General features: G+C 35.8%; 1 protein-coding gene across 1 annotated transcript; it reads left to right on the top strand.

The window, feature by feature from the left end:
- Nucleotides 1-19,623: 19,623 nt before the first annotated feature.
- Nucleotides 19,624-20,562, top strand: LOC143444174 (uncharacterized). The gene is made up of 3 exons (XM_076943309.1): nucleotides 19,624-19,661; nucleotides 19,767-19,989; nucleotides 20,212-20,562. The coding sequence occupies exons 1-3, from the start codon at nucleotides 19,624-19,626 to the stop codon at nucleotides 20,560-20,562; spliced, it is 612 nt and encodes a 203-aa protein (XP_076799424.1).
- Nucleotides 20,563-21,183: the final 621 nt, after the last annotated feature.

Below are 21,183 nucleotides of genomic sequence, written 5' to 3'. Positions count from 1 at the left end.
TGAAACGTTTGAAACTGTTTATCATCACAAGACTTAACGGTAACAGTATACACGATTTGAGATATTGGTTTACGTTTGGAGGCGAAAAACCGACCACTCAATAATGACTTTACATTCTAACTAACCAAGTGAGTCAAATTACCACACACGATTAGACAAACAACTATTTAGGGATTAAACGCTTAAATGACAACGCAACGCCATCTGGGTTCACTTTCTCCTTTACAATTTCGGTACATGTTTGACCATTATTTCATTATTGTTGTTTATATAATTCAAGTGTGTAGATTCAAACAGTCGCTATCGCGCTGGCTACATTGGAAACGTGGTTGCGGTTTTGATAGTCTTTGGTATTTTGGTCACAAGAAGACTGAGTTTGCCTAATGACTCTACTATCTAAACCCAAAAAAACAATTCATCACGTTTAGGTAAATGTTACCAAAAAACATGAATCGTTGTAAGTATCGGCAAAGAAAAGGTTAAAAGTTTGCCCAAGAAAATGATGGAAGAAATTTTTGCCTGATTTGGTCCAGATTACGCTTTCCTGCATTCATCTGTTTAAATATTTGCTGATAGTCGTGACACTTTCAACATACAAAGAAGAAGTAAAAAACTCTGATTCATTTCGAATCGCACGGCTGACAATGAATGGAAACTTTCAGGCGATTTTAATGTCTCGAACTTAAGAGCGTTGATCGATTATCACATATCTTGCAATGGGCGATGTTTGCAAATCTCATAGTATAGTAGCTTTATGGATAATTTCTTACACAAAGGATTCCAGTGAACTTTTGACCTGAGAAAAGCACACCTTTCACGTGCTATACGTCAAAGGGTTGTCTCCGGTACCAGTGCTCATAGATTCTAATACTTTTGACCAGCACCGTTCTTTTGTAAGTGATAGATACGACATTGTCATTGACTCCTGTGTTTGCCTAGTTTAGTAATCAATACAACAGATATTATAAGGGGAAATGTATGAAAGTAGATTCAATATCCATTAGCTTGATGTTGAGCGTATACTGTATTTGCAAAAGGATTTGATTCAACAATTAAGCAAACAATTGCAAACAGCGCTATTGACAATATATGTCATTGTATAACGTCTAAGTTAAAAGAACACTTTGTGATCTAGCTAGATCGCATAATACTTCCTAGATTGGTGTCTTGTCTTGTCAGAGCTGCGATGTCGAGCAGATTGTAAAAGAGAACTAGAGGCCATCGGCGGGTTTGTCGTTTGCAAATATATGCTTGAACCATTTGGTCAACCAAGTCAAAACCAATCTTTGTCTTGTTATAAAACCTGATGATCTCAGGCCTCTTTTTTGGGTCTTCTTCGTCAATGCTTATATCGTGATGAATGCTGAATTATTTAAATATTTTTTTTCTGCTACAAACCTCATCTTCCAAAATAATCGCGTTCCTGTCGCGCCTCAATGTTTGCAAACTTACTTTTAAATAGCCGGCCATTAAAAATATGATTTCGATAAGAATGTGCTAAGACGCAAGGGAATTGGAACGACTTTCTAGTAGCAATCAATGTGATTTTCATCTTTCTGTTGCTAACTTCAAATTTCGTTTCTTCTAGGTTCTAAAGTCTAAACAATTAATTAATTATTGTTTTTCTGCTACAAACCTCATCTTCCAAAATAATCGCGTTCCTGTCGCGCAAAATTTGTTGTTTAATTACTGTAACCAATAAAATCGTCATGTTGAGCATTTCTTAATCAAGATTTTCGGAAAAATGCGTTTTTGTTATACCTGTTATGTCGGTAGATAGCAGCTCCCGTGAAGACGGTATCTATTCTGAGGAATCTATTTGGAATTCCGAATTGAGAACACCGCTTCCATTTCTGCAACGTGTTTGCTGTTTGCAGGGATGTACTTGGAAAAGCTAAGCCGCATCTCACCAGTCACCATAGCCTCTCTTGTGGCTCTGTGGAATTGATGAATTTTCTGTCTTGTCATCAGGTGCGGCAAAATGAGGCAGTTAGCAATATCTGTTATGAAACCTCGTCGCTGTGAATCTTGTCCACTCTGATAATCAGGATATACTTGTCTGAATATGGTATGACCCTATTTTCTTACATTTATTTTTACCAAGAAAATTTTTCCGATTCTAATTACTAAAATCTTTACTGCTAGATGGAATATCTAAGCATCACCGCGCAATGTTTTGTCGCGATGTTAACCTCTAATTTTAGTTTTCCCAAACACAACCTCCAATTTTCTCCACTTACAAGTTTAAACTTGCCATGAAATTAGCCGATATTTTCTCCTTTTGACCTTGCAATTCGTAATTAGGTTACAAGCCCCCATACTTTTTTTATGCTGTGTTTCAGCGCTGACTTGAACCGCAATAAAGCTTTCAGAGCGTTTTGGTAATAGTTATATTGTTCCATTCCGTTTATACAGGCAGTCTAATTAAGTAGGTTATGTATGAAGAAGAAGGTTATGTAGGAACAATTTTAGCTTTAAGTGTGTTGCAAAGTATCTTAAACAAAATATAGCTAATAGAGTTTGATTGATGAAAACAACATGACGTATCAATATCTACAATGAATAAATAACCAGTTATCACTTGGGGTGACCAGTGTTTAGTGAAAAGACGTTTTTGTCTGAAACCGATTTGACATAAGCTGGCCTAAGGCATGTTCTGCTTGAGTGTTTCATCCATGCTAGGTCTACAACTTCCGGTTTATCTTCTGTTGCCGGCAAACCTAAGATACTCTGCAAGCAAACGGTCTAATTAAAAAAAAAAAGCTCCAAAATGTCAACCACTTTGAATGATTAAGGTGCACTTTTCACAATGACGTTATATTACTAAACAAAGATTGCGATACATTAGATACTACACAATAACAAGAAATGATTTTTTTTCTTACCTCTACCGACTCCAATTCTTCATCTGAGGTATCTTCATCCAACTTACTCTCGTGAGTGTTAGAATCAATATCAAACACTGACGCGGGTCGAGTTTGTGAAGAACTTTCGATCCCTTCAAAGTTGGACGATGGCGTATTACCAGCTAGAAATACAATAATAATGATATATTTTTTACGAAAATCAGCAAAGTTTATTTTATTTTTAATAACTGTACATTGATTTGTAAATGTACATACATTCAAAAGTGCAGCAGGTTAATACAAATGCGTGTTATGTGACATAAAATACAGATAATTATGGAAGAAACCCATAAAACATTAAAGTTAAGCAGTAGAATTTTTATTGTAAAAACTAAACAAAATATGCTCGTACCTAGATTATGTTGCAATATGATAGAGTTTATGAATAAATCATCATCTTCAAGATCAGGCAAAGGGGAAATTTTTCGTCGCTTTCTATTGGTAACGTCGTTCGTCATGTAATCGCAATGAATACGCTTTTCCATTGCAACAGTCCCGTTGAGAGAATCAGTAAATTTATTCAAAAGTCTATAGAAACAAAAAAGTTAGCTTTAAAAACTATTGCAAAATCATAAACCATTAAAACTATTTAAACTGAAGTTTGCTCTGACGCACCGAACTCGTCAAAGTTCGAAGCCTAGCGATAGAGTAATTGTACAATATGAGTAACAGTTGCAATGTGAATCAGTTTCCACTATCATTGCAATGATGGAGGTAAAACGTATTCAACAGCTATCTAATATCTATAGCCTAACTTTCCGGGTATCGTTTTTTTTTCAATTTTAGAAACAAAACTAAATATATAACACTTCATTTATTATGTAAGAATTATATGCCAGCAATACGGCAATAATAGCCAAACACAGCGCATGGCATGAGACCTCGCTACACAAAGTGATATATTTCCTTTCACGAGTAAAGTTAATGTGAGCGGCAAATGCTGAAAATAACTCAGTCTCCGGTAAACCTACTGGCAACTTTTTAACTAAGGTCAATATGTACAATAGCCTACTATAGTTCTTTGCAAAAAACTTTATAACCAAAATGTTTCAGACATAACCTTCTTACTTCGCCTTCCCTCAGAAAACACAATGACACAGTGACACGACTGGTTGCTGTATATGTTGGCAGAAAAGTAGAAAACAGACCTAAATCGATGCGATAAAGCAATAAGATTGCGATAAATAAGTAAGAACATTAACATGAGAGTCAAGGAAAAACAGTTTGATGTAGATAAGAAGGAAATCTGCTTACATTGAACAATGACAATCAATGTAAGCTGGACTTCTAATCGCTTGTTTTGGACTGTGTAAGCCATTTTTAAAGTTCACTCGCAAAAAGAAGCTGCTTTCATGTAGTTGTTTAATTACGGAGATCTTAAACAAGGTACTTAAAATCGCACATTTAAAGAGTTTTCGACACCTTAAGCAACCCTCGTAAAATTCTTATTCGTCTGAACAAAATATAATATTATTGGCAAAAAAATTAAATATTAATAACGCAATTTAAGAAATACATTTGCTGTGTTTGTAAATGTAGATAAAGCTTTTTGTTTTGAAACGGGGAAGGTTGAAGGGCTTTAACTTATTACATCCCAGCTAAACTTTTGTCAGGGGAAGTCCTAGTGCAGAATTTCATCGTTCAAAATATTTTCAACGCTTTAGTATTTCGGAAAAATTCAATCATTGGAGGAGTCACGCTGCATTTTTATGGCTACTGTTTATACTGTAGTGGCTTGGGAGCCACAACCAAGACCGATATATCAATGTGAGAACGCATGCGCCATTCAGTTACTGAAACATTGTTCATGATAAAACTGCAATCAGCAATTCTGCAAAGCTGCAATCTAGCTGCAGTTGCAACTTGATGAAACCACAATTATTGTCGTTTAATATTTGGAAACTGCCCTAAATAACTTTATGTGAAAACGCTGTTTAGTGCGTTACCAGGTGATTTCATAACATTCTAGTTTTAACTGAATGTAATTCCCATTGCCGACGCTTTGCCTTTATCGGTCACACATTCTGAAATGTTCGTGTATATTGTGTTGAATATTTCCGTTCACATCGCTCCGCTTTATAAACTCGTGCTGATACGCGAGTACGCAGAGACAGAGATATTGAATCGTACGAACGTACTACGTTAGTCGTGTTAAAATGTAATTCGTTAGACTTGTTTTAATTGGTGAATGCTAAGTTTGTGTTTGTGTCATAATAATCGGAACCTGTACAGTTCCTACAATAAAGGATTGTTTCTGATAAACTGTATCTGTAAATCGTAATAGCTTTCGGATAGTAGCAGTAGTAACACGTTAAGGTTAGAGATTTCTAACCGCACGCAACCACGGAGTCAGATCATTAATTCGGCAGATAAATTAAGACCGAATAGTTAAATCAAGCAGTGCCTCTGCAATACTACATGGAAAAAGGTCCTGATCCTTTCTGCATATGGCTCCGCACCTGAGCCATTTGCTGCAACTTTTAACATTTAACGCAGCAAATGGCAGATTATACACATCTATAATGAACGACAGAGATTATTCGATCAACATTTTTCATCATTTATTACTTTTTAAGAAATTAGCGTCATGTGCCCGGCTATAGTCGTATGTTCTCTAGAAACCAGTATAATTCCAACCGCAATAGATGAATGTCTAAGCCGAAATCGAGTTAAATACACGCTGTTATGATTACATCCTATTTACACATACTACCTCGATAAACAATGTCATGTAATCGCTATAAAACACACATAGTTCGTTGCCATATCTCAAACAATACTGCACCACAAAGCCTATATATATAAAGGAATACAATTCATTGCTTTTTTTTACACTAATAATTAAACATTTTAACGCATCTAAAGGATATAGGTTCTTTTAGATTTTAGAATATTAAACAGCATTTAATTTAATTATTCATCCAATATGTTTCTAAACCGTTTTCTTATTCTCCAACGCTTCGTTTTTTTCAACAGCGAGTATGATTTTTTCATCTGTAATATCTTTTTCAAATGCTGAAACATCATTTTCTATATGGTTACGTGTAGCATACAGTAAACTTTTTTCTAAACGACTCGTATTGACAAGTTCTGGTCGAATTGTATGCGCATACGACCTCTCTCTATCCTTATCCCATATCCCATATTTCCCTTTATACAGGCAGTCTAATTGAGTAATTGTCTTCGCTTCACCCCGCTAGATTCTGAAAACAAACCAACCACGACTGACGCGAATTTTTTGATGCGACCTATTGGTATGACCTTCCATAAAAACGGGGAATGTTTACATAGTCCACTATTCCATTGTTCTATCTTGCGAGTTTATCGCTATGCGCTCTGCATGACTTCGTTCAGGAGCAAACTGTTTTAATTATTTCTCTCACGGAAATTTAACGGACAGTAAGGGTAACTGTCAAATCTTCATTTTTTTTAATTGTCATTGTGTTTTCAAAGGGAATGCGAAGTAAGAAGGTTATGTATGAAAAATTTTAGCTTGTGTGTTGCAAAGTACCTTAAACAAAATATGGCAAAAAAAGTTTAATTCATAAAAATAACATAACGTATCAATATCTACAAATAATAAATAACCAGTTCTCACTTGGGGTGACCAGTGTTTAGTGAAAAGTTGTTCTTGTCTGAAAAAGATTTGACATAAGATGGCCTAAGGCATGATCTGCTTGAGTGTTTCATCCATGTTAGGTCTACGACTTCCGGTTTATCTTCTGTTGCCGGCAAACCTATTAAGATACTCTGCAAGCAAACGGTCTAATTAATAAAAACAAGATCAAAAATGTCAACCACTTTGAATGATTAAGGTGCACTTTTCACAATGACGTTATATTACTAAACAAAGATCGCGATACATTACATACTACACAATAACAAGAAATGATTTCTTTTCTTACCTCTACCGACTCCAATTCTTCATCTGAGGTATCTTCATCCAACTTAATCTCGTGAGTCTTAGAATCAATATCAAACACTGACGCGGGTAGAGTTTGTGAAGAACTTTCGATCCCTTCAAAGTTGGACGATGGCATTTTACCAGCTAGAAATACAATAATAATGATATATTTTTTACGAAAAACAGCAAAGTTAATTCTATTTTTAATAACTGTATATTGATTTGTAAATGGACATACGTTAAAATGTGCAGCAGGTTAATACACATGCGTCTTATACGCTTCTTCAGCAAATGTGCTTCTTTCAGCTGACAAACCTTCTTCTGATGAAACGTCAGCAGCTGGTTCTACTCGTTCAGAATATGGGCTTCTTTCATCTGACAAACCTTTTTCTATAAATAAAACCTCAACAACTGATGCGATTCTTTCAGCAGACAGGCTTCTTTGAGCTGATGCGCCTTTTGTTTCGGTGCGACCAGCCGAACTGCACGACTGCGATTAAAAAACATAATTCAATTTTTTACTGACAACCATTTGCCGGAAGGAAGCGTGTGTTCACAACAAACCTGCCATCGACAAGAAATTGTTTCGTTGCCAAAATTAAATTTATTCGCGAGTCAGACTTGGAATGCACACAAAAAGGTTAAAACTTTTATACTTATTATGTTATGTTATGTTATATTATGGACTTTATGGTTATGCAATTTGTAGCCATTTCCAGATTTACTTGCAAATCATTACTCCAAGTTAGAAATTTAACTGGGCAACTCGCAAAAGGCTATTGTATTGCACAGCGTTTAACTTTTGCAAATTTAATTTTGTGGATGGTAAAGAAACGTATTGCAATAATTTTGATTAAAAAAATTTTTTAGGTAAAGAACCGCAAGATGAAGCCAGACTAGTCTATTTTTTGAATTTCGAATCATCTGCGTCAAGTGGTGAAAGCGTTTTATTGCAGTAAAATACTGTGTTTGCTGTTTCAAATTTGAGAAAATTAAGCCTTTTCTCAAACGCGTAAAAACGCTGTGTGACCTGTGTGTTAGTGATTTTTGGCAAGCACAAAGTCGAATCGTGTAAGATTATAGTTAGAGCGCCAACCTATGTCCGCCAAAGATTTTTTGTTGCAATTTGATACCCGTATACATTACGAGATACATTTGATAACTTTTATTTCTTGCAATTTGATACCCGTGCAAGTTTCAAGATACATTTGGTAATATTTACTTCGTGTAATTTGATTCCCGTTTTCGCTGCGAGATACATTTGGTAATTGTTACTTCGAGCAATTTTTCACTCGTATAAATTGCGAGATACATTTGTTAATTTTTACTTCGTGCAATTTATTACCCTTATACGTTTCGTTATACCTTTGGTAATTTTTACTTCGTGCAATTTGATATCCGTATAAGTTGCGAGATACATTTGGTTACGTTAATCACAATCACGTGTTCGTATCCAGCAGAAAATTTTGCTGCCGTTTTGTTTGATTGAAATTGAGGTATATTATTTTACCCGCTGAGATCTATATAACAAATTATTCAGGTCAAGTTACAAAGTCTAAACCTATGGAATCAATTTGCGTGGAAATACTCGTAAGAATTAGTGGTAACATCTTGAAGACTATCAAAATAAAAACGTATGTCGGAAGCCGTCTTACTTCAGAAGATCCAAATGTGGTGTTTTTTGATACGGCTGGTCCATTCCCCGTGCCCACGACGGTATCATCATCGTAATTTTCTTCCTTTTCATTTTCATCAAATTCTTGTTCCTCCTGCAGAGAAAGGATTAAATCGGTAAGTTTTATTTTTGCCAGTAAAATTGACATTGTCTTTATTATTTTATCGATAAATGCAACCAACACGACGTTTCCTCAAACGGAGGTCAGACTGCTTTTGGTCCTCTACTTTGCAATTCTTTCCCGCACAGTTCTCTTCCCCTAGAAACGAATAGTAAATTATTTAATTCACGTAACTGGTTACATAAGTTCGCACTCATTTACACAAGCTAGTGTACAATACCTGATGTCACAAAGTCAACCATCTTGATGTCAGTCATTTGGTTCATATTCAATGTCGTTAATTTGTTTACTGATATCACCTGTACAAATGAATTTATACATTTTCTTTGGCCACTTTTTAACGATTTGGCAAACATTATACTGTACTCTAACTGTTTTTGAGCTCTATCTGATCAACGACTTTGGCTAACTTGAAAATAGATAAAAACTGTAAAACCTTCGGTCCAAGCCAAGTGTGTCCCTTAAGCTGGATGGCAAACTGAACAGCAGTACATGTAAATGGTCTTCCATTCTTCTAGCAAAAAGGGATGCGTTGTATAGTCAGTTCCCATTTGACAATACCCTACACGAAATTAGAAAAAATTGACCTAATATTGGCAAATACAAAAGAAATGAGCGAAACGGGGCGTGATGTTAATTGACCGTGGGACAGAGAAGACGCTATGATCGAAAACGTTATAAATTATAGCATGGTGAGTTTAGAACTGAAGAAACAAAGATCGGCGGCCTAGAAGGTTAATGATGCATACTTGCTGTATTGTCAAGAAAACGTTCCTCAATGAGCTTGATTGGGGCGCGAGTACCAGGATGCGCGATATTATGTAAGAGTTCAAATACGAGTTTCTCCGTTTGAAAGTGCAAATGTTCCACGTAATGCGACCGTGGCCAATCAAGCCTTCCCCGGTGAATATAACTGCAAATTTCGCGTCTTCTTTGTGACTTCATTGTGGTCTGTAATGTGATGCCGCACAATGGAGTTGGCGACGTGTGACGACCTCAGCGCAGTTGGAAAGTAACAAGTCAATAGTTACCTTTATACCGTTTCCAGAATGGACGCGAAGCTACAGAATCAATGGAAACATCCGAATCGGCAACGGCTGCATAATGGGTCCGCGAAGTTTTCCCCTTCGCGCCTTTCCAGATTTCTGTCGAATTTTCCCACCAAACACGCGAGCGATCGTTTTCGCGCGTCTTGTGGTAAAAATAGATGCCAGTTCCCATTTGACAATAAACTGCGGGGAAAAAATGACGACCAATGAACCAATGTCTAGAAATAGGTTACTAGGTTTGATAAAACCATAAATTTTACAAAAGAAATGAGAAAAATAGGTCGTAAAGTTAATTCACCATGGGTTATAGACCTAATGATCAAAAACGTTATCAATCATACCATGGTGAGTTTAGAACTAAAGAAACTAAGAAAGGAGCCCTAGAAAGCGAATGATGCAAAGCCTTATACAACTGACACAACTCGAAAGCTTTTTTTCAGCCAAGTTTACAAAAAGCATTTTGTAAAACGTCAGTCAACACAGTCACAGGCTAATATGCCACAAACGCATATTGGAACAATGTAAATTATCGGCCAATACAAATAATTGGCCATAATTCAAATTTTTCACACAGAGAAGGTGAGGAGAAAATATTAATATATGACTAAGGGAGTTTTAATGAATATCACTAGGACGGGTTTTATGGGTGTAATTTACTTACAGTTATGATCCCACAATTACGTTGCGGCGCGGAAATCGAAGACGCAAGGGAGTTGGAACGAATTTCCAGTAGCAATCATTGCGATTTTCATCTTTCTGTTGCTAACTTCAAATTTCGTTTCTTCTAGGTTCTAAAGTCTAAACAATTAATTAATTATTGTTTTTCTGCTACAAACCTCATCTTCCAAAATAATCGCGTTCCTGTCGCGCCAAATTTGTTGTTTAATTACTGAAACCAATAAAGTCGTCTTGTTGAGCGTTTCACAATCAAGATTTTCAGAAAAATGCGGTTTTGTTATACCTGTTAGGTCGGTAGATAGCAGTTCCCATGGAAGCGTTATCTATTCTGAGGAATCTATTTGGAATTCCGAATTGAGAACACCGCTTCCACTTCTGCAACGTGTTTGCTGTTTGCAGGGATGTACTAGGAAAAGCTAAGCCGCATCTCACCATAGCCTCTCTTGTGGCTCTGTGGAGTTGAGGAATTTTCTGTCTTGTCATGATTTCATCAAGTGCGGCAAAATGAGGCAGTTAGCAAGATCTGTTATGAAACCTCCTCGCTTTGAACTTTGTCCACTCTGATAATCAGAATATACTTGTCTGAATATGGTATATGCATTTAGAGCTGCGATGTCGAGCAGATTGTAAAAGAGAACTAGAAGCCATCGGCGGGTTTGTCGTTTGAAAGTATATGTTTGAACCATTTGGTCAACCAAGTCAAAACCAATCTTTGTCTTGTTATAAAACCTGATGATCTCAGGCCTCTTTTTTGGGTCTTCTTCGTCAATGCTTATATCGTGATGCATGCTGAATTAATTAATTATTGTTTTTCTGCACCAAGGCAAGAGCTCAATGTAATTGCATCCCATTTACATTTGATAATAGTTACTTCGTGCAATTTTTTACTCGTATAAGTTGCGAGATAAATTCGGTAATTTTTACATCGTGCAATTTGATATCCGTGTACGTTGCGAGATACATTTGGTAAATTTTACTTCGTGCAATTTGATACCCGTATACGTTGCGAGATACATTTGGTAATTTTTACTTCGTGCAATTTGATACCCGTATACGTGACGAGATACATTTGGTAATAGTAACTTCGTGCATATTTGTACCCCTGCAAATGATAACTTACAAAACTTGCGCTTGTACCCGTGCTAATTATAACTAACCCTAACCTCATTTATAAAATGGTTGCACTCAGTAGGCATTTGTTAACCCTATTTAGCAAATGGTTACAATCAGCAGCCATTTGCTAACCCTATTTAGAAAAAGGTTAAACTCAGTAGCAATATGTCAACGTTATTTAGTGAATGGTTACATACAGTAGCAATTTTTAACCCTATTTAGCAAATGGTTTCACTCAGTAAGAATTTGTTAACTCTATTTAGCAAACGGTTTTAGTCAGTTGCCATTTGTAAAATAGCAAAAGGTTACCATGAGTAGCCACATGTTAACCCTATTTAGCAAATGGTTTCACTCAGTAGCAATTTGTTAACTCTATTTAGCAAATGGTTAAAGACAGTAGCCATTTGTTAACCCTATTTAGCAAACGTTTAAAGTCAGTAGCCATTTGTAAAATAACAAAAGGTTACCATGAGTAGTAACTTGTTAACCATATTTAGCAAATGGTTACAATGAGTAGCCATTTGCACATGATGTTAATCCTATTTAGCAAATGTTTACAATCAGTAGCAATTTGTTAACCCTATTTAGCAAATGGCAAATTTAGCAAGGGTATTTATCGAATTTCTTCAGCTCTAAACTCACCACCTTAAAGTTGATAACGTTTTAGATCAATACGTTTTCCTGTACCCCATTATGAATCAACTTTTCGCTCAACTTTGCTCTTTTCTTTCGTCTTCTTCTTCTTCGTGTCGAGTAGATGGTTTCTTGCTAAAGAACGGAACAGAAGAAAACTGCTAAAGAACGCAACAGAAGCTGTTTTAGCCTGCTTGCAAAATAATAACAGCCTATGTCGATGGAACAACAACAAAGTACGTCTTGTACAAAATGACGAATACAAAACGCTTCGCAAACAGACCGTTTACAAACATATTGGATGAATAATTATGTTAACTGCTGTTTAATATTCTAAAATCTAAAAGAACCTATATCCTTTAGATGCGTTAAAATGTTTATGTATTAGTAAAAAAAAGAAATGAAGTGTATTCCTTTATATGCATTGGCTTTGTGGTGCATGTAAATCATGTAAGTATTTTGTATTTCATGTAAATCATGTAAATTCAATCCCGAAGCGTGGATTTCCCACCTTGAACATAAATTTTCCCTTTATCAAATCACTTCAAAATCTAATCGTCACTTGTTAGCGGTAGAGGCAATTCCGGCGACAGACCCCGGGCTACTTTGTTTACCTTCTGCGTAGGCTCATACCTGTTACGACATAATAATCAATGAAATCTTGAAAAAAATTGATAAACGTGAGGACTGAGGATCATTTAGAGTTTTTGTTCGCTGATCTTACACTTCGTGTTCTATCTTCCAAAGATTTAATGCGCGAATTAATGAGTGCAATAGGTCAAGAGAATCTTACTCCACCAGTTAATAAATGAATTCGTGCTAAATTTCTTAAGTGCTCACCACCAGACGTCGCACTTTCTTACCCACTACAGCCACAAATACAACAAATTCAAGTGTCTAAACCACCTCATTACCCACGATCTAACGCTTACAATGGAACAAAGAGTTCCGGACAAACAAATACTAATTTCACAAATCATAAATTCACCAAACCAACGATTAATTTAACTAAACATGGCAACAACGATCACCACACACAAACATTGGCCAGTTTCACAAATAATACAGCAAGTGGTAATTTATGACACAGTGATAATTTATCATATTCATCACCCACCTTTTAGAAACCAGGCCATCAACGCAGCAATTACCCTTGCGCAAAATCATTCGCGGGCAACAAAAAACATTCGGCGATCTACGCTAGATTTACCCGGTTAGCCCCGTCGATAGCACCTACTTCCAAAAGAGACTGTCCCTTGTTAACTGTTTATGATCACGCCAATTGAATTCTTTTTTATGTAGATAGCGCTGCAGCAACTTCTCTTTCGTCAGCTAGTTTAGCTGACATATCAAACCGCAAACCGCAAATGTTTGTTTATGCTTCAGTTAAGTCATTGTATAAAATCACATTTATCATGAGTTTTATTTGATGAGTTCAACGGTTGTGAGAAATGAGAATAATGAGAAAGATGGTTTGATTTAAGGTCATACCCAGCTTTTGTTTCGTTAAAGCACTTGGACATTTCCATTCAATTTAATTTCTCGACTTCGTTTCAAAGACCCTGACTCTCTGTGGGAAGCCTTTCCGCTTGACTAAATAGCTCTCAATGTTCCAAAGTTTATTAGTTTATAATTATACTTAATTATAATAGGCCTACCATTTGTCCTCTTTTAGGAGGAATTGACCTTTTTAGGTTAGTTATTTCGAGTTAGTTGTTTATACTTTCGACAAAACTTACAGGAGAGAAGTTGTATTTATTTCCAAAAAATTACTGTAGTTATGAAACATTTTGAATTGCCGATTTAAAAATGTTTTTTTAACCACTTGCCCTACCAGCCCTACATACCTTTTTGAACGCTGACCACGCGTTTCTTCAATGCAGTACCAGCCCTTGGTGGTTTTACATGCGCGCAATCCGCGCATATTGACTTAAGCTCGAGGTTGGGTTCTGTTAAGTTCAAACGTGCGCCAGAAAGATTGCAACCGAACCGCACATGTAAAAAGACCAATTATTATCAAAGCAAAGGTGCGAGTTTTGCAGGCCTAGCCTTCTATTAGTGTTACTTAGGGCCTCTTTTCTAAAAAAACTGAATTGTCCTCCAAGGATACTGAAAAATGTCCAAATGTCTTCTTTAGTTTGCGTTTTCTTGCTAATATTTTTAACACAAATATAATTTTATGAGACTTTTTGGCATAAGGCCTACCTAAAGAGACTTTTCAACGACAGCATGAGGTCTATCATTTAAACTTTTAAAACATCAGCATCAGCTTTCAGCATCCTTTAAACGTAAAACTTTATTTTCATTGTGCTAGCTGGCGAAAGTGTATCCCTGTTTCTTTCCATGTTTTGATATGCACGTATTGTTTTCAGCGAAAAACTCTGCTTTGACAACCGAATGCAAACTTCTGTCGGGATCGCACCGCTACAGTTCTTTCTTGCAAATTTTATTTGTTATGCTGTCGCCAAATCGCCAATATCTATACGGAAGTTAATTCCAAAATTTTTTATTTTTTGGTTTCTCAAGCGCTTCCGTAGTGTCCCTGTATAACGAGAAAAAATAAGTTGATTTTTGGCACCCAGTAGGGGCAAACGATTTTTTGCGTTTCCATTGGTGATTCTACTTTTTAGGCCTTTAGTATATGATGACGGCAATCGCACGCATTATGCCTATTTATTGTCCTTAAAGCGATAAAGAGTTGCAGGTGAAAGCCAAGTCAACATGACAATTTGCGTTTAAAGGAAAATTATAGCAATTGCAAGGGGAAATGTTAAACTTGTTAAAAACTGCTTTTATGCTTTTAGCCTAGCTTGCTGTATTGCTTCCTAGCAAAGCAGCCTGGAAAGAAGAATTGTTCCGTGTCTAGAAATGTTTCATTTTTTGTTTGTTTATCATATTACTTTTAATTTAGTAAAACAAAGCCCTGCTGTTGGTTTGCGTGATACATCGTTCGAAGCCTGCGTTGCGAGATACATTTGGTAATATTCACTTCGTGCAATTTGATATCCGTATACGTTGCGAGATACATTTGGTAATTTTTACTTCGTGCAATTTGATACCCGTATACGTTGCGAGATACATTTGGTAATTTTTACTTCGTGCAATTTGATACCCGTATACGTTGCGAGATACATTTGGTAATAGTATGCGATGTGGCTACTCATGGTAACCTTTTGCTATTTTACAAATGGCTACGGACTAAAACCGTTTGCTAAATAGGGTTAACAAATGGCTATTGGCTACTGACTTTAAACATTTTCTAAATAGAGTTAACAAATTCCTACTGAGTGAAACCATTTGCTAAATAGGGTTAAAAATGGTTACTGTATGTAACCGTTTACTAAATAGCGTTAACATATTGCTAGTTAATTTGCTACTGAGTTTAACCTTTTTCTAAAATAGGTTAGCAAATGCCTACTGAGTGCAACCATTTTATAAATGAGGTTAGGGTTAGTTATAATTAGCACGGGTACAAACGTAAGTTTTGTAAGTTGTCATTTGCAGGGGTACAAATATGCACGAAGTTACTATTACTAAATGTATCTCGCAACGTATACGGGAATCAAATTGCACGAAGTAAAAATTACCAAATGTATCTTGCAACGTGTGCGGATATCAAATTGCACGATGTAAAAATTACCGAATGTATATCGCAACTTATACGAGTGAAAAATTGCACGAAGTAACTATTGATATTTTGTTTTATTCGCACGTTAAAGTAAAATACGAATAGAGCGACACACACAATAAGCACACAATAAACTATTTACAAAGGAAACGTTGTTTAAATCGTGAATGAAAAATTAGTAAATACGAAACAGAGGATTTTTTGTAAAAACATAGTATTATTTGGATAGTCTTCGGTGGTTCCTGGCCCATGCGTGTAGGTAGTGCTTCAAGTGGTTGAAATTGCTGTGTTTTCTTCGGGCGGTTATTTTCAAAGTTGTGGAAGATGTCAACAATGATTACACAAAGTTAAGCACTAGATCACTTGATAGTAACGGGGGCGCAGAAGTACAAAAAACAACGACACGCGAAGTTATAAATGACTAATAACAAACGAAAGGTACTAAAACTCATGAGTGTAAAAAGTTTAATTGTCGGATAGATTAGCATGGGTGCTGTCGGTTTGGCTTACGGCCTTTAATATTTCTTCTCTAAGTATTTCATTGGTCGGTTTGAAAGAGGAGGGATTCTGGGACTCTTTAGTGAACTTTATCTGGATTGACCTTCGTATTTTTTTTAAAACAGCGGTACTGGGATTGGGTGTTATGCGGTCAAAAAGGACCTCGTTTCTGTGTTTCCAAATGGAGTGATTAAACACAGTAACTATGTAGAATATGAATTGTTTTTGGTCATGACTAAAATTTGCCGGAAGGGACCAGGTGGTGGGAATCAAATTTGCAACTATGGGTAGAGTTTGACCAGTTATTCTGTATATTAGTTTTTCAGCTAGTAACCAAATATTTTTCACTGTCTTACACGTGACGAGGGTGTGTTGAGAAGAATCAGGGCCTATTTTACAGAATTGGCAAGCATTTATGGAGAAGGGCTGGTAGTTGGATAGGTTGGCTTGAAAAGGGAGGTCGTTCCAGATGAGTCGGTAGTTAAACGTTTTTAAAAAATTTGGAACGATTGGGCTGTGGATGTGAGACCACCTTTCATCTCGAAGATTATCTTTTGGATCATTTATTATCCTTTTGTATATTGGCCTAATTCTTGAGGAGGCTACTTCTTTTAAAGTTAATTGGTAAGTCTTAATGACGTCAAGCAGGTGGTGGTAATGCGGTAAAGGGGACGCGGCGTGGGGGAAATAATTTAAAACAGGCAATTTCCAAAGGCAGGAAACTTGTCTCCCGATTTGTTCCTCTATGATTTTGTCTTGGAATGAGAAGGGTGTGAGAAGGGTGAAAAGCCTCGTTCGAACATACTGGGTTAGTTGTTTTGAAAAGATTAGGTCTGCGTAGTAGCCAATGTTGGGAATGATATATCCACCTTTATCTATAGGGGTTTCTGTAGGGTTTCATGTGCAAAGTCTTAGCAAATTTAGTTGTATTTAAAAATAAAAAAGAGACCATGTTGCTGTATTTTAGAAATTACAAAATGAAAAGAAGAGTCCGTCAACATTCATATTTGTTTGAATTTATTACACTAACCACATTAAATGCATTGATGTATGGTACCAGTTGTTTGTTATCGTTATCAAACAAAATAACATCCGGTATCTGATATCTTACACATATACTTTTTACAAGGTAAAAGATTTCAATTGAATCTATGCCTTTCTATGGGATGAAATTACAGGTCATTTCATGCATTAAAAGGGAGTTCTTGTGTAGGCAAAATATAATTCAGTCTTTGATTTTCTTATTTGATTTGATTTGTATAATGATTCTTTGATTTTTGTTTTTAAAAGTAAACTTGCCGTGTAACAAATGAGAAAAGTGTCTTTTTTGTGCACTTTCAATGTGCACACGACTAAAATTTATGGGATTTTATTTTATTATTTATCAATGTGCTTTACTGCAGTCACTAGTTACTACACTGCTAGAATGTAATCCACTTGTCCAAGACTTATCCTCACTGGGCATTTCCATTTTCTTGGTTTTGTGCCGGTGTTAACATAAAATAGACATAAATATAAATAGCGGAAATGTTTCGTCGGTGCTAGGTTGTCGTTACTTTATAAACCAGATGGAAATGCATCGCGTGCGAAGTCAGCTTAGAGAAGCGATGAGATCCGGCTTAATTAAAAGTCTAAGCTGGGCTACTAACTACTATTTGATGGCACATTTCCAGAAATAGTTTTGCTGGCTTTCTTGTATTTAACGATGTTCAATTCTTTGTTTATTTGTTTTTTTTGCAAAACTGGTAGGACAGTGATGGTTTTCGTGCAATAATGAAGTGTACGTATTTTTCTGATAGAATGGAAGACTGGATGGCCAATGAAGGAATTGAAGGCAAGCGACTAGGTGCACATTCAGGTTTTGCAGCCTAACTTTTCTAGTTAGCTTTTCTGCATGTAGGTTAATGGTAATTTTGTTAAACTTTTGTATAATATGTTTGTTGTATAATGTTTTTCACATGAATTAATGAAATTGAAGCAATTAAAGTGAAATAATCCATTCTTCGAATGTAAAATATTAACATGTCATGTCAGAAAACCGATTTTTAAGCCGTAAAATGTTGGCTAAATGTTGTCACTTCTTTACTACATAATACTGTAGATACCACAATTCATTTTCCATCTTAATATACAGTGTCTAGAACAGACTAAGGTTAAGCAATATATTATAATATATATTATTATATAATATAATTATATTATTTTCTCGATTATTTGTTGTTATTTGATTATTTGTTGAGTTTGACTTCTGGAAAGTAACTTTTTTCATTACAGAAGTTGTTTGAGATTAGGGTTTATGTTATATATTATATTTATGTTATTTATTTATGTTATATTATGTTTCTAGGCTTATCATATTTTCATCGCCTAAAAATAGGCCAATTTCGCCAGCTACTACAATGCAAATAGAGTTTTACGTTTAAAGAATATATAACATGTTTTTGGATAACTATACGCATATGCACAAGTAATGCATTCAGGTTCAAAATCATTACGTCCTTTTCTGAAACAAAGATACTTTTGCCACAGTTCATCAGATAACGCAATATATTTCTTTGGCGTTATTGCTTAGCTTTATTTAGCTTTTATGGTTGTCTAAATCAAAACAATGATAACAAAAATGGTTAGACCTCAATCTGTCGCCGAAATGTCACTTGACTTAGGCCTCATGCCAAAAAGTCGGGATCACGTAAATTGACCGTGAACAAAATCACTGGCGACAATTGGTCGTGGTCAGCTGGCTATCAAACGTTATGCTTTTATTTTTCACGCATATTAGCATTGTGTGTTTAATCAAATTATATGAATTAAGGTCAGTTGGTTCTAGGTAAATTTACGTCACGGTCAGTTGTGACGGACAGTTGTCCTCGCGTTTGTTTAGTTTATTTGCGGTAAATTTTCCACGGTTAATTGTCGTTTAACCCTAAAAGTCACTTAAAAGCATAATTGTGTTGAAAATATAAGCAGAAAAGCAAAAAATGTAAAAAATAAGACATTTTGACGTTTTCAGTAGCATGTAGGCCTACTTTGAGCAAAAATCCTTTTTCTTTAGAAAAGAGGATATATGGTAGCCCTAAGTAACACGAATGGTAGGCTAGGTGTGCCACAAGGCATTTTGCGTTAGTAGCAATATTGAAAACTGATATGAGAACTCACACTGGTGAGTGATCTTATCGACATTTATCCAAATTGGCAGTTTGCAAACTACAGGGAACCTTTTTGATTTTCGTTTTTATATGTGACAGTCACTGCTTTTTTTACTCTGTAATTAATTTTGCAAACTATTATTGATATTGAATATTTTTATTAAATGAGTTACCCATTATATGAGTTTACTCCTATCGATAAAACCTTCAAATATTTTAAGTTCTTTTCAGAAAATAGGTTATAAGTTTGTATAATAACAAGTAATAACGCAATGGATCGTCAAGTAGTTGGTATGCCAGTTGACGTTTTGTTAAAATCAATCAGTGATGGGATTTCACAAGACTTTTTCGACAAAGAAGGACAAGAAAAGACATTTTCCTGCAAATTTTGTGATAAATCATTCACACGCAAAAGCAACTTGAAACAACATTTAAGAACTCACACAGGTGAGCGACCTTATCAATGCGATGTATGCGACAAGTCATTTACCCAAAGCAGCAGTTTGAAAGCTCATGTGAGAACTCATACTGGAGAGCGTAATTATCACTGCAAGTTTTGTGAAAAGTTATTTACTCAAAGCCAACATTTAAAAACTCATATGCGAATGCACACAGGTGAACGACCATATCAATGCCAGGTGTGCCTCAAGACATTTACCACAAGTGGAAGTTTGCAAGGTCATATGAGAATGCACACTGGTGAGAAACCTTATCAGTGCCAAGTTTGTGTCAAGTCATTTACCAGAAGTGGAAATTTGAAAACTCATATGAGAAAGCACACTGGTGAACGACCTTATCAATGCCAGGTGTGTTACAAGTCATTTTTAGATGGCAGTCATTTAAAAGCTCATATGAGAATCCACACTGGTGAGCGACCTTATCAGTGCCAAGTTTGCCTCAAGTCATTTACCACAAGCAACCATTTAAAAGCTCATTTGAGAATCCACACTGGTGAGCGACCTTATCATTGTCAAGTTTGCCTCAAGTCATTTACCAAGAGCGACCATTTAAAATCTCATATGAGAATCCACACTGGTGAGCGACCTTATCATTGTCAAGTTTGCCTCAAGTCATTTACCACAAGCAACAATTTAAAAGTTCATATGAGAATCCACACTGGTGATAAACCTTATCAGTGCCAAATTTGTGTCAAGTCATTTTCCCAAAGCCAAAATTTAAAAGCTCATATCAAAATCCACAATGGAGATTGATCTTTTTATTGCCAAGTGTGTCAACATTCCTTTTCCCAGAAGAAAAATTTGCTGGTAAAGAAAAATCAGGGCTGAACTAGTTTTCAGTGTGGGTTACGGTTATATAAATAATTGCAAAACGAGGTTATCCAAGAAATGTTGTTGTGGAATTATTGCAAAAAGAGAAATTATGAAGAGGAAAATAGAACTTTTAAAACGGAATGGGAGGAAGAATTTGTATACACTGAATTTGAGCTAAACTTGTGTGTCTTATCTGTCATGCATTGCTCAACCATTACAAAAAATGACGCAAATAAGTCGAAAATCAAAAAATAGACAAAAATAACCAAGTATAGCCTATAGGCCCTGTAGTATAGGCATATAATGCAGAGGCAATGACACACTTTATTGTAACGAAAAGTGATGTTATTTATTTATTTTTACCTTTATCATTAACCTCACTCGAAGGTGACGACATTCCGTAAGTTGATGGCTCGATGCTTGACAACGACGCCTTACGCGTAAGATTAATCGGAAGATCTTTGAAAAATAATCAAACAAACAATGTAGTACTGAAGTTGGAAGTTGGAACTAAACCAAAATAACTAATAAAGCAAGTGGAAACGGGATTAAGAATGTCTT

Source organism: Clavelina lepadiformis, chromosome 1 (genome assembly GCF_947623445.1).
Source record: "Clavelina lepadiformis chromosome 1, kaClaLepa1.1, whole genome shotgun sequence".
NCBI classification, from domain to species: Eukaryota; Metazoa; Chordata; class Ascidiacea; order Aplousobranchia; family Clavelinidae; genus Clavelina; species Clavelina lepadiformis.
The sequence above is the reverse complement of the archived record's forward strand: the minus strand, read 5'-3'. Positions and strand labels throughout refer to the sequence as shown.

Coding starts and splice junctions, on each gene's coding strand:
- LOC143444174 (XM_076943309.1), top strand. CDS start 19,624: ATGGATCGTCAAGTAGTTGGTATGCCAGTTGACGTTTT. Junction 19,662..19,766: donor GGTATGCCAGTTGACGTTTT/GTTAAAATCAAT, acceptor CACACGCAAAAG/CAACTTGAAACAACATTTAA. Junction 19,990..20,211: donor AACGACCATATCAATGCCAG/GTGTGCCTCAAG, acceptor CATATGAGAATC/CACACTGGTGAGCGACCTTA.